Source organism: Corvus moneduloides, chromosome 15 (genome assembly GCF_009650955.1).
Source record: "Corvus moneduloides isolate bCorMon1 chromosome 15, bCorMon1.pri, whole genome shotgun sequence".
Lineage (NCBI taxonomy): Eukaryota > Metazoa > Chordata > Aves > Passeriformes > Corvidae > Corvus > Corvus moneduloides.
Window position 1 is genome coordinate 3492368 of NC_045490.1, and position 10703 is coordinate 3503070.

The 10703-nt window shown below is 65.6% G+C and overlaps 4 protein-coding genes across 5 annotated transcripts; 3 read left to right on the forward strand and 1 right to left on the reverse strand.

The window, feature by feature from the left end:
• The first annotated feature begins 259 nt into the window (after positions 1-259).
• Positions 260-4111, forward strand: LOC116451374 (lateral signaling target protein 2 homolog). 2 transcript variants are annotated; one of them, XM_032124742.1, is made up of 12 exons: positions 260-375; positions 848-988; positions 1064-1201; positions 1325-1527; positions 1610-1699; positions 1809-1898; positions 2013-2114; positions 2197-2678; positions 2751-2864; positions 3020-3118; positions 3253-3368; positions 3449-4111. In XM_032124742.1, the coding sequence occupies exons 1-12, from the start codon at positions 334-336 to the stop codon at positions 3578-3580; spliced, it is 1749 nt and encodes a 582-aa protein (XP_031980633.1). In that variant the 5' UTR covers positions 260-333; the 3' UTR covers positions 3581-4111. The 2 variants fall into 2 exon arrangements, with proteins under 2 accessions (XP_031980633.1, XP_031980634.1); XM_032124743.1 differs by having other exon boundaries at positions 3256-3368.
• Positions 4112-4457: 346 nt separating this feature from the next.
• Positions 4458-5978, forward strand: MXD3 (MAX dimerization protein 3). The gene is made up of 5 exons (XM_032124756.1): positions 4458-4727; positions 4809-4838; positions 4940-5054; positions 5143-5308; positions 5392-5978. The coding sequence occupies exons 1-5, from the start codon at positions 4555-4557 to the stop codon at positions 5499-5501; spliced, it is 594 nt and encodes a 197-aa protein (XP_031980647.1). The 5' UTR covers positions 4458-4554; the 3' UTR covers positions 5502-5978.
• An 87-nt stretch (positions 5979-6065) lies between these two features.
• Positions 6066-7890, reverse strand: PRELID1 (PRELI domain containing 1). The gene is made up of 5 exons (XM_032124755.1): positions 7724-7890; positions 7236-7461; positions 7043-7156; positions 6740-6818; positions 6066-6340 (listed from the first exon to the last, which is right to left on the reverse strand). The coding sequence occupies exons 1-5, from the start codon at positions 7813-7815 to the stop codon at positions 6204-6206; spliced, it is 648 nt and encodes a 215-aa protein (XP_031980646.1). The 5' UTR covers positions 7816-7890; the 3' UTR covers positions 6066-6203.
• Positions 7891-7984: 94 nt separating this feature from the next.
• Positions 7985-10639, forward strand: RAB24 (RAB24, member RAS oncogene family). The gene is made up of 8 exons (XM_032125113.1): positions 7985-8143; positions 8538-8606; positions 8723-8801; positions 8929-8996; positions 9095-9194; positions 9557-9607; positions 9707-9769; positions 10226-10639. Exons 1-8 carry the CDS (start codon positions 8027-8029, stop codon positions 10288-10290), a joined length of 612 nt encoding a protein of 203 aa, XP_031981004.1. The 5' UTR covers positions 7985-8026; the 3' UTR covers positions 10291-10639.
• The last annotated feature ends 64 nt before the right edge of the window (positions 10640-10703 follow it).

The following is a 10703-nucleotide window of genomic DNA, read 5'->3' on the forward strand; positions in this document are numbered from 1 at the left end:
AAGCGCTGGCGTGTCCCTGTCCCCGGAAGGTTGGTCTGCGGGGAGAAAAGAACCGGGGGGAGCATAGCCGGGGATGCAGTCGGGAATTTGAGACAGGAACAGAGACCGGGAAGGAAAGCCAGCGGTAAAACCCATCCCGCCCCGCAGGAGACGCACCCTCACCCTTCCCATCACAAAGAACCGGTCCGTCGAGGAGCGGACGGGTCGTCCCGGTGCCGGGACTGGGCGGACACCGCTCCGATCCGCCCTCCGGGCGGTGCCCGGTGCCGACCCGCCCCGTCAGCGAGCGGCGGGCGCGGGGAGCCAGGCGGCGGCAGAGCTGCGGGACGCGCCATGCTGCCCGCTGCCCTCCGCCGATGGCTCCGCCGACCCAAGGTGAGACCGGGGGGAGTCACACCGGGGCCGCCCTCCCTGCGCCCGGGATCGGCGGAGCCCCTGGACGGCCCCGACGGGGCCGTCCAGGGGCTCCGCCGATCCCGGGCGCAGGGGGGGCGGCGGGGGTCCCTCGGGGTGGAGCGGGAGGAGGAAGCGGGGGGACTCCGGAGGACCTTTCCCGGTGTTTACAGCCGCGCACGGATCCGTGCCAAAGCTGCCGGGATGCGGCTGAGCTTGTTCGTCCTGCTCTGCCCCCGGGGAAACTGAGGCACGGGTGGGTGGGGAGGGCGGCGCTCCCCGGGAGAAGGCAGAGCTGCCGTGGGAGGTCCCAAGTACGGTCCCGAGTAGGTGTTTGTGGATCCGTGGGGTCCGATCCTTCCGTGACTGTGGGAATGGGAGATTTGGGATCCCGCTGACGCAGCCCGTGGAGATGCGGGGTGCTTCCACCATCACCCTGCTGCCCTTCCCGCAGCGCTCCGACCCACGCCTGCTCTCCCAGTTCTTCTTTGCCGACGAGAGGGTGACACGGGTGGTGGCTGAGATCAACGGGCTGGATGCCGAACTGGATCCGCAGCAGTACCTGGTGCTCCTCAACCAGCTCCACCTCAGCCAGGTACGGGGACAGCCCGGATCCCGGTGTGACTCAGTCCCCTCGGGAAGCCGCGGGTGACACCCCTGCCCTCCCCAGGCTCACCTGCTGGCCGTCCTGGAGCGGATCATGGAAGAGTGCATTCCCACACAGCGGCACAGCCGTGACTACCTGGTCAAGTTCCCCGAGGAGCTCTTGGTGGACAGCTTGGGGAACCACATGCTGTTTGCTGCCGAGGTGAGCCCGGGGATGCTGTCTGGGCGGTCCAGCTCCCTGGGGCGATGGACACCCCACCGTGAGCTGACCCTGGGGTTAGGCACTACCTTGGGTGCTGGCTCCTGACAGTCCCTATCCCGGCAGTGCCTCCTGGCTGGGACCTTCCTGGAGGTGGAGGAGTCAGATGGGGCACAGCTGAGGCCCCAGGCCAGGAATCTGCTGTGCAGCTTGGAGCTGGTCCGGACGGTGCTGCGGGAGCAGAGCCTGAGCCAACCCAACTCCTACCCAGAGCCTGTCCGGGCTGCGCTCATCCAATTCGACTGGCTATTTGCAGAGTTTGAGCTGAGGTAGGGGGCAGGGTTAGGGTTCTGGGGTCATGGTGGGCTGTGCCAGGACTATAGGGGCCTCACAGTCTCCCCATCTCTCCAGCTACGTGTCCTCACTGGTGGCAGTGAAGTCTCCTGATGAGATCTACAGGCAGCAGGAAATCGTTGTGCTCTTTTGTGAGACGGTGGAAAGGTGAGTGAGGGGCACTGTGTGTCAGGTGGTGGCTGCAGGGACTCCAGCCCCAATGATGGGCAGCATCCTGAGGCTCAGATCCACTGTAAGGGTGTCTGTGTGCCCCCAGAGCCCTGCACCTGGGCTACCTGACCCAGGAGATGATTGATGGATATGAACCGCTGCTGATGTTCACCATCCCTCGCCTGGCCATTATCAGGTGGGTGCAGCCCCTAGAGAAGGATACCCTGCCCTGTACCAGCCCCTTCTCCCCAGCTGGGGAGTTGGGGTCCCAGGCAACCCCCAACATGAATTGGCCTCCGTCCCCTTGCAGTGGTCTCCTCATTTACCCCGAGGGTCCCCTCAGCCTGGAGCGGAGCCCTGAGGAGATGTCTCGGGTCTTCAGCCCTTTCTACAACCTCCTGAAGAAGATCAGGTGCGCAGTGGGGGGTGATGGGTGGGGCTGTGGGGCAGCAGTAGGGCCGTGACATGGGGCTGACGCTGACCCCTCACCACAGGGACCTGCTGCGGGTGCTGTCAGCAGAGGAGCTCTGCCTGCTGGAGAGGAGCCTGTGCACAGCCGAACAGGAGGATCCCCGCAGTCCGGATGCCCCCCCAGCTTGGGGGGCAGTTGTGCCCAGTGTGGACCCCCCTGCTCCCTTCAGTCTTCTGGAGGTCCCTCATGCCACCCCACCACCGCCGGCCTGCACGACGCGACTGGGACCCCCCAGTGCAGTGGATGAGCTGGGCACCGATGGGCAGCGGGGGTGTGCGGCGGGCAGGGAACAGGGCCAAGATGGCAAATCCCTGTCCACTGGGACACGGATATCTCATACCATCCCTGGCGTAATGGTCACCGCCCCCCTGCACAGCCCCCAGCCCCTCGGGAGCAGCCCAGAGATGAGGGTTGATGCCACCCCAGGTGCCCACTGCTCGGAGCTGCGCTCCCGCTACAGCAGCACCAAGGACATGCTGCACACCCTCTTCGTCTGCATCTCAGGTGAGTGACCCCCAAGCCAACCCCCCAGCACCCTGACCCCCAGCACCCTGACCCCCCACCTTCCCGGTGCAGGGGTGGCTGATCAGCTCCAGACCAACTTTGCCAGTGACATGCGAAGCATCTTGAAAACAGTCTTCAAGATCGTGTGCTCACAGGCGGAGCCCTCGGAGGAACAGAGCGACAGCAGTGAGTAATCCCCAGGGACATGTGGGACTGCTCCTCTCTGCCCTGCCCATCACCCATCCCTGGTGAGACAAGGCCACAGCCCTAGGCTTGGGAAAAACGTGGCCAAAGTGCCTGGCTCCAGTTTGGCTGGACCAACACAACCCTTGTCCCTGCAGAAGAGAAGGATGGTGACTCCAGTGTGGCAGATGCTCCTCACGTAGCCGACTGCCCACTGTGCTCCAGCCCCGCAGAGGCTGCCGGACTCTGGAGGGCAGGTAAGGGGCTGCCCAGGTGCCATGGCTCTGGGACAGGGTGTGAGGCTGGGGCTGGTCCTGCCCCATCCTGCCTTCGGGGCTCTGGCTGTGAGGGGAGCCAGGCTGAGGGGTGTTTACCAATGTGTTTTGCCCAGCAGGCACCCGCCGCCTGCCCGAGTGGGTGCCAGACAGCACATGCTGCCAGTGCTCTGCCTGCCGCTCGCCCTTCACCCTGCTACGCCGCCGGCACCACTGCCGCAGCTGTGGGAAGGTAGGATGGGGTTGGGATGGGGCATGTGGGGTTCCCCAAGGGACCTGGCTCTGCTCAGCCCCTCTCTGGTCTCCCGGCAGATCTTCTGTGCCCGCTGCTCACCGAATACTGCAGTGCTGCCCCACTACGGCCAGACCAAACCGGTACGTGTTTGCACCCACTGCTACACCACACACCTCCCACCCACATCCCGCTACGCCCGGAGCCAGTGAGAGCCCCTCTGCCAGATCTGCATCATAGGAGGCCACACAACTGGGTGCCCAGGGCTGCTCTGGGGCTGCCGGGGAGCACCTCAGCCCCGTGACTCTCCTTGGAGCTTGGTGGGCATGGCGGCAGGACCCCCACATGGTGCTAGGCTTCTCCCGATGCACAGAGGCAGGACCCCACACACGGCGGCAGCCCATGCGGAGTGATGGTAGGCGCAGGACCGCCTCTCCTGATGCACCGTGGCCTGCTCTGCTTTCGGTGAGCTGCCTGCAGCTGCCGTGCACCTGCCCCCCCGCCCCCGCCGGCTGGAAATGTGCTTCGTGGTGGTTTTTTTTCAGGTGAACTTTGGCTGCTGTTGGGCCCGGGGCAGAGTCTCCCCCCGGGGCCTGGCCTGAGAAGGTGCAAACAGCCCTCACATGACAGCGGGTGCTCCGGGGCCGCCCGTGCCGTGCCGTGCGGTGCCCGTGGGGCCCGGCGCTCCCCTTCCCTCCCCATCGCCTCCGCCCGATGGATTTTAATAAAAAGATAAACCCGTCTCTCTGGGCCGCGGCGACTGCCGGGGAGCTGGTGGGCGCGGCCGGTCTGGGGCCACCCGTGGACTCGGTAGGGTGGAGAACGAGGGGCTGGGGGCAGCAGGGCGTGCGCGCTCCCGTCCGGCTCGCATGGGCGGAAACGGGCAATCCGCGCCCCGCGCGTCACCGGGCGGCCACGGGAGCGCGCACCGTGCCCGGGGGGGCGTGGCTTTTTTGGAGGGGCGTGGCCAATGTGCGACAATTGCCCAAAGACCGAGGAGGGCGTGGCCCGGCAGGGGGCGTGGCCTGGCGCGCGGGGGGGCGTGGCCCGCGCCGTCCCCTCCCGCCGATTCAAATTTGAAGCACGCGCTTTCCCGCCTGAATTTGTTTGCCCGCCGAGGTGACGTCAGCGGCGCGGGGCGCCCCGCAGCCAATGGGCGCGCGGCTCGCGGCCCCCCCCTCCCGCCATGGAGCCCGCGGCCACCAGCATCCAGGTGCTGCTCCAGGCGGCCGAGTTCCTGGAGCACCGGGAGCACCGCGAGCATCGCGAGCACCGCTACCCGCTCGGCCTGGCCGAGGCCGAGCACGGCTACGCCGCGATCTGCCCTGCGCCGTCGCGCCGGGCCGTGGGCAGCGTCAGGTAAGCGGTGGGCGAGTGGATGGGTGAGTGGATGGCGGCGGCCGGTGGCGACGGTGCTGCTCACCGGGGTGTCTTCCGCAGGTCGGTGCACAACGCGCTGGAGAAGCACAGGTACGGGGGCGTGGGGGGAGAGCGGCGGGGCAGGGGGTGGTAGAGCCCGTGCCGCTCTGTGGCTGACCCCCCCGTGTCGCTCCCTCCCTGCCCGGCCGCAGGAGAGCCCAGCTCCGGTGCTGCCTGGAGCGGCTGAAGCAGCAGGTGCCGCTGGGCGCGGGACCGTCCCGTTCCACCACGCTGAGCCTCCTGCACCGTGCCCGGCTTCACATCCAGGTGAGAGGGGGTGGTGGCCCCGGCACCGCTCGGGGGCTCCTGTGTAGCAACAGGGCGGCCCAGCTCATGGCTCACCGGGTCCCCACAGAGGCTGGAGGAGCAGGAGCTGAGGGCACGAAGGGCCAAGGACCGGTTGCGGGACCGGCAGCGGAGCCTGCAGCGGCGGCTGGAATTGCTGCTCTTGCCCACCGACGGGGAACGAGCACGGGCCGACAGCCTGGACTCGTCCCAGCTCTCAGAGCCCTCCGAGGGAGGTAAGAGAGGGGAAAGAAAGAACGAGGGTGGGAAGGGAGGGAAAGCAGCCAAGGGCCTGACCCGGCCTCCCCCCGGTGCCCAGAGGATGCCGAGGTAGAGGTGGATGGCGTGGTGTTCACCGGGGACCTGCTGCCCAGCTTTGGCACCGGGAGGGACCACAGCTACTCCAGCCCCCACAGCCCTGCATCCTGACGGTGCCCGCTGCCTTCCCTGCACTGCCTGCCTGCCTCCTTCCTGCCAGAAACCCAGCCTCTGCCAGCCTCGTCACAGCTGCCAGGGTAAGGGGCCACAGGTGGGGCAAGAGTCCGGCTTTACCCCCCACAGCAGGGTAGCACTGGCTGTGGCACTGGGTGCATGGGGCTGGCACTGCACTGTGGCACCAGCTGTGCACTGCAAAGCACTGGAAGAGGTGCTGGAAGAAGGCCCAGCTGCCACAGGGACATCCTCCTGCCTCCCCCTGTGCGTCCCCAGGCAGTCTGGGGGCTGCCTGGCGTGGGTATGGGGTGGTGCTGCCCACTGCAGACACGACTACAGGAAGGCTCTCCTGCCCCTGGAGAGCCAGGAAGGGGAAACTTATGTGCATTGAGCAACCTGCCTTCATGCTCCCGCAGCCACCCCGCTCTCTTGTACAGATCTGACACTTTATAGTAAAGGCACTTGGTAAAACCCTGGCCTGTGTCTTCCCTACAGAGGGCTGGACCCCCAGAGTGGAAAGCAGCACTGGGCTCTGCTCTAGCCAGGCCAGCCTCAGCCAAATCATGGGTGGGAGTAGATTCTTTAATGATAATTACATCTCAGAAAGGGTCAAACAGCAGCTGATTGTCAGACTTGTACAGTTTCTTTAAAAATATAAAATCTAAGGAGTCTCCTATCTGTCCTGGTGCAGCTGGCCCCTCACACATACTGCTTCTTCTTGGTGGCTGCCTTGCTCGCCAGGTCCTTGGCTTTCTCCGTAGCAGCCAGAGCTGTTTCCTTGGCTTTCTCAGTCGCTTCCTTGGCTGTCTCCACCAGTGTTTTGGATGGAGTTTCTCCTATAACATGGAAGCTATTAACCCCACAGGAGTGCTGGCTAGACCGGCCCTGCCACCGAGGCACTTCCCCACGCAGGGAGGAAGATGAGCCCGGCGTCCCTGACCCCAGCACGTCACGTCAGGGCACGTTGCAAAGGGGAACCACAAGCACGTGACTGTTGCCATGTTCTATCCCCTCCTGCCTGCACTCCACCCTTGCCCAGCCCTGCAATCACTGCTGGCCTGCTCCACTCAGGAAGAGCAGGCTGTGCCAAGGCACAGGGCAAAGGTAAAGGGTGAGGGTTTCACAGTCAGATTAGTTCAAGCCACAGCCTGCCCGTGGGCTGGAGTTCCAGCCAGTGTGACCTCTAACTCCAAGAGACCCGTCCCGGTCAGCCCCAGCCTGCCCTTGGTGCCCACCTTGCATTCTTGCTAGCACGTATTCAAATCCCTTGGTGCTCTTGGTCACGTTGCTTTTGAACCTGGCCAGACCAAACTCCTGCAAGGGAAAAGTCAGTGAAGGTGCGAGGTCTGTCACACACAGCCCGTGGGGCTTTGTCCCAGCTTGAAAAATCACAGTGACTTTCACAGTGATGGTTCTGGGTGCCTCAAGAGCTTATGAGGATGCAGGGTGGGGGGAACAAAAGGAAAGGGTGTAAAAACCAGCACAAGGAAAGGGTAGAGCAGGAGGAGCAGCAGCTTTACTGCCCGAGCAGTGCTCACCTGGATGGCCCGCGAGACGCCAAACAGGCTGGAAGATACCCAGGCTTCCCGCTTGACCTCGGTCCAGTTGCTGTTCTCGGGGTTCACCCGGTACTCGCAGCGCTCCTCCACCACCTGCACGAGGCACAGCCCGGCCGTGAGCACTGCTGGGTCCCCTGCACCCCCCACACACCCGCCCAGCAGCAGCACCTACCATGAGGCGAGCGTGGTTGATGTTCCAGGTGAATGTGGTCATGGTTCGGTTCTTGGGGTCCACGATAGAGTCCTCCAGGATGTAGACGGAGTGGGCGACATTGGCTGGGAAGAAGCGCTCTGCCCAACGCGGCATCCGGTTGGTCTTGGTCAGGAGCCGCCGAGAGAGCAGCTTGTGGTCCGGCGTCACCTCCCGGTGCACGATGTCCTCAGTCAGGACATGTTTGCTAAAATGGGCAAAAAAACATCAAGCCCGGCTCCTCGCCAGCTCTGCCCCGGGGCTGGGAATCATCAGGGACTGAGGGATTAAGGGAGGGGCGAACCAGCTGCCCGCTGGGCACTGGTGGTGCGGGACACCCATCCCCCAAGGCTGGAGCCCGCGGGACCCCCGGGGGAAGGGCTGGGCTGAGGATGGGGGGGGTGGTACCAATGCCAGGTGGGACCGGGGCGGCGGAAGGGGGCGGGGGGTCGGGGAGGGCCCCGGCGCACCTGTAGGGGTTGGGGTAGCGCTGCCAGAAGGCGGCGAACACCTGGTCCCAGGGCCCCTTGAGGACGCCCAGGCTGGCGCAGTATTTCCCCATGGGGCCGCCGCTCAGGCCCGCGCCTGCTGGGCGGCCGCCATGCGGCCCGCGCGCCCCGCCCCGCCGCGCGCTTCCGCCCCGCACTGCGCACTTCCGGCACGCCCCGCCAGCTTCCGGCCCCGCCCCGCCCGGTTCCGGCCCCGCCCCGCCCGGTTCCGGTCCCGCCCCGCCCGGTGCGGCCCCGCCCCGCGGCGGCGGCGGCGGCGCGAGGATGAGCGGGAGGCGGGTGGACGCCAAGGTGGTGCTGCTGGGGCAGGAGGGAGTGGGCAAGAGCAGTCTCGTGGAGCGCTGCGCCCACGGCCGCTTCCGCGCTGGGCCCTACCAGAACGTGAGTGACACACCGGCACCGCGCGGCCCCGCGCTGCTGCGGCGCGTCCCCGCGTGGCGCCCCCCGTGTCTCCCCAGCCTCCACGGGATGAGCCCCTCGCGTGTCACCCCCGCATCCTGCTCGTGGTCCCCCCGTTTCCCCACCGTGTCCCCGGGATGCTGCCACCCACGTCCCTGGGACGGCGTTCCCTCGTGTCCCCCCGCCGTGTCCGGGCTGGGATCCACCACATCCCTCCCGCGCCCGCGGGTCGGTCCCCTCGTTTCCTTGCCCTCCCTCTCCACGTCCCGGGCTGAATTCCCCTGTGTTCCTGCACCGGTTTCCCCACCGTGTTCCCAGGCCAGATGCCCCCGCATCCCCGGGCCGGTTCCCACCACTCCTCTCGCTTCACTTCCAGACGATTGGAGCCGCTTTTGTGGCCAAGGTGATGTCCGTGGGGGACCAGACAGTGACCCTGGGCATCTGGGTAAGTGCAAGGGCTGTGCCAGCGCCCCGCTGACTTCCCTGGCTACCCCCTGGCTCAGGGATCCCTGAGACCCTCCGACCCCTGTCAGCTGCTGAGCACTTCGCTGTCGCCCCCAGGACACGGCGGGCTCGGAGCGCTATGAGGCCATGAGCCGCATCTACTACCGGGGAGCCCGGGCTGCCGTCGTCTGCTACGGTAAGGGCACGGAGAATGGGAAGGGGAAGGAGCCGGCGGCTGTGGAGGTCCGGGACCGGGGTGGTGGTGACACTGATGGGTTGGGCACTGAGGAGCGGTGTCAGCAGAGCCTGATTCCTCTCCCCAGACCTCACTGACAGTGGCAGTTTCCAGCGAGCCAAGTTCTGGGTGAACGAGCTGCAGAACTGTGAGGAGGTACGGGGGGCCAGGGGGCTGCAAAGCCTTGCTGCGGGGCAAGGGGTGCTGGTGGTGGGGACGTGGGCACACCCCTCCCACCCCTTTTCCTGCTGCAGGGCTGCCGGATCTACCTGTGCGGCACCAAGAGCGACCTGCTGGAGGAGGACAGGAGGAAGCGGGGGGTTGACTTCCACGATGTGCAGGACTACGCTGATGGTATGGCCCGTGCTGGCCCTTCCTGGGCTCATGCAGCATTGAGTGGGTGGGGAGTGAGGGAGGATTGAGCTGCTGCATCCACACGAGGAGCTGTGCCCTTGCCGTGGGCCCACAGCAGATCCAATGGCACCAGGACTCCTTGTGTGGTGAGGCACCGGCTCTGCCAGGGACCTCCCTGGGCACAGCATGTCCTGACATGGGCAGGCACGTGGTCAGCTGGGCCAAGGGGCCAGGAGCCCTGCCCTGGGTCCCTGCCAGCCTGCTGTCAGCAGCTGTCCCCAAGGGGTGACTCTGAGGGCTGACAAGCCCGTGGAGCCGTATCTTGCACCTACAGCAAGTGCCACCCTGGGCCCTCATTTCAGAGATCAAAGCAGACCTCTTCGAGACCTCCAGTAAAACGGGCCAGAGCGTGGGTGAGTGGCTCCTCGCTGGGGCCGTGTCCTGCTGAGCAGGGCTGGGGGCTCTGCCTGGCAGGGGGGCACCCACACCTGCTGTGCCTCCTCTCCCCCCAGATGAGCTGTTCCAAAAGGTGGCCGAGGACTACATCAACTTCTCCGCCTTCCAGGTGATGACAGGTGAGTAGCCACGACCTGTCCCTCCCCAGACACCCTCTCCTGTGCCTCTAGGGAGGGTGCAGAGCATGAGCTCTGGGGGTCTGGCAGGCCTTCCCCTGGGGCTGCTGTGGCTCCGTGCCAGGGATTGTCTCATGGAGTTTGAGGTCCCGTCACAGCATCCTGCTCATTCCTGCTCAGGCCAGGCTCAGCACATCCACCCAGCTGGGAGCCAGGAGCCTCACTGGGCTGCAGGACTGGCTCAGCTCTGCACCAGCCCTGCCCAGGCATGCTCAGCCTGGCTGTGCCTCCCGCCCTAGGATGTGCCATGGCTGTGAGCTGTGCCATGACCCTGAACCTTGCCACTTCTCCACGGGGCACCAAACCCTCCCCAGGGGACCTGCTGGGGCCCACACCTGGGACCAGCAGCTTTGGTGGCATGGACGTGCCAGCAGCCTGCCGCTCCTGCTCTCTTTCCAGAGGACAAAGGTGTCAACCTGGGCCAGAGGAACAGTCCCTACTTCTACAGCTGCTGCCACCACTGAGCCCCTGTGCCAAAAGGGAATTGCTGCTGCCGGACGGGGCAGCCGGTGTGCGCCGGACTCCTCCGGTTTTTTACCTGCTGTGTTTTAGCTGTTGGGGCCTGTCTGCAGCACAGCCTACGGACTGCTCTTGTCCTGGCACACGGAGCGGCACAGGGCTGCCGTGCAGTGCTGGGAATCCATGGACTGTCACCCTGGGGACCCCCTCCCGCCACCTGTGGTGTGTGTGGGAGCTGCGGTGGCCTAGTGGTGGCCGGTAACTTATTCTCTTGGAGATGCTCGAGTCTTTGCAGATTTATTTAAGCGTCTTCTCTCGAGGTGTACAATGTAAATAAAACGCATTGTGGTCTGAGCCGTCCCCCTGCGCGCGAGGCTGCCGGGGCTCTCCCTTCTCTGCCTCCCCCCACTCAGCAAGA

Coding starts and splice junctions, on each gene's coding strand:
- RAB24 (XM_032125113.1), top strand. CDS start 8,027: ATGAGCGGGAGGCGGGTGGACGCCAAGGTGGTGCTGCTGGGGCAGGAG. Junction 8,802..8,928: donor GGCTGCCGTCGTCTGCTACG/GTAAGGGCACGG, acceptor TCCTCTCCCCAG/ACCTCACTGACAGTGGCAGT. Junction 8,997..9,094: donor AGCTGCAGAACTGTGAGGAG/GTACGGGGGGCC, acceptor TTCCTGCTGCAG/GGCTGCCGGATCTACCTGTG.
- LOC116451374 (XM_032124742.1), top strand. CDS start 334: ATGCTGCCCGCTGCCCTCCGCCGATGGCTCCGCCGACCCAAG. Junction 1,202..1,324: donor ACATGCTGTTTGCTGCCGAG/GTGAGCCCGGGG, acceptor CTATCCCGGCAG/TGCCTCCTGGCTGGGACCTT. Junction 1,899..2,012: donor CCTCGCCTGGCCATTATCAG/GTGGGTGCAGCC, acceptor GTCCCCTTGCAG/TGGTCTCCTCATTTACCCCG.
- MXD3 (XM_032124756.1), top strand. CDS start 4,555: ATGGAGCCCGCGGCCACCAGCATCCAGGTGCTGCTCCAGGCGGCCGAG. Junction 4,839..4,939: donor AACGCGCTGGAGAAGCACAG/GTACGGGGGCGT, acceptor GCCCGGCCGCAG/GAGAGCCCAGCTCCGGTGCT. Junction 5,309..5,391: donor CTCAGAGCCCTCCGAGGGAG/GTAAGAGAGGGG, acceptor CCCGGTGCCCAG/AGGATGCCGAGGTAGAGGTG.
- PRELID1 (XM_032124755.1), bottom strand. CDS start 7,815: ATGGGGAAATACTGCGCCAGCCTGGGCGTCCTCAAGGGGCCCTGGGAC. Junction 7,462..7,723: donor CGCTACCCCAACCCCTACAG/GTGCGCCGGGGC, acceptor TGCCCATTTTAG/CAAACATGTCCTGACTGAGG. Junction 6,819..7,042: donor GCGTCTCGCGGGCCATCCAG/GTGAGCACTGCT, acceptor TTTCCCTTGCAG/GAGTTTGGTCTGGCCAGGTT.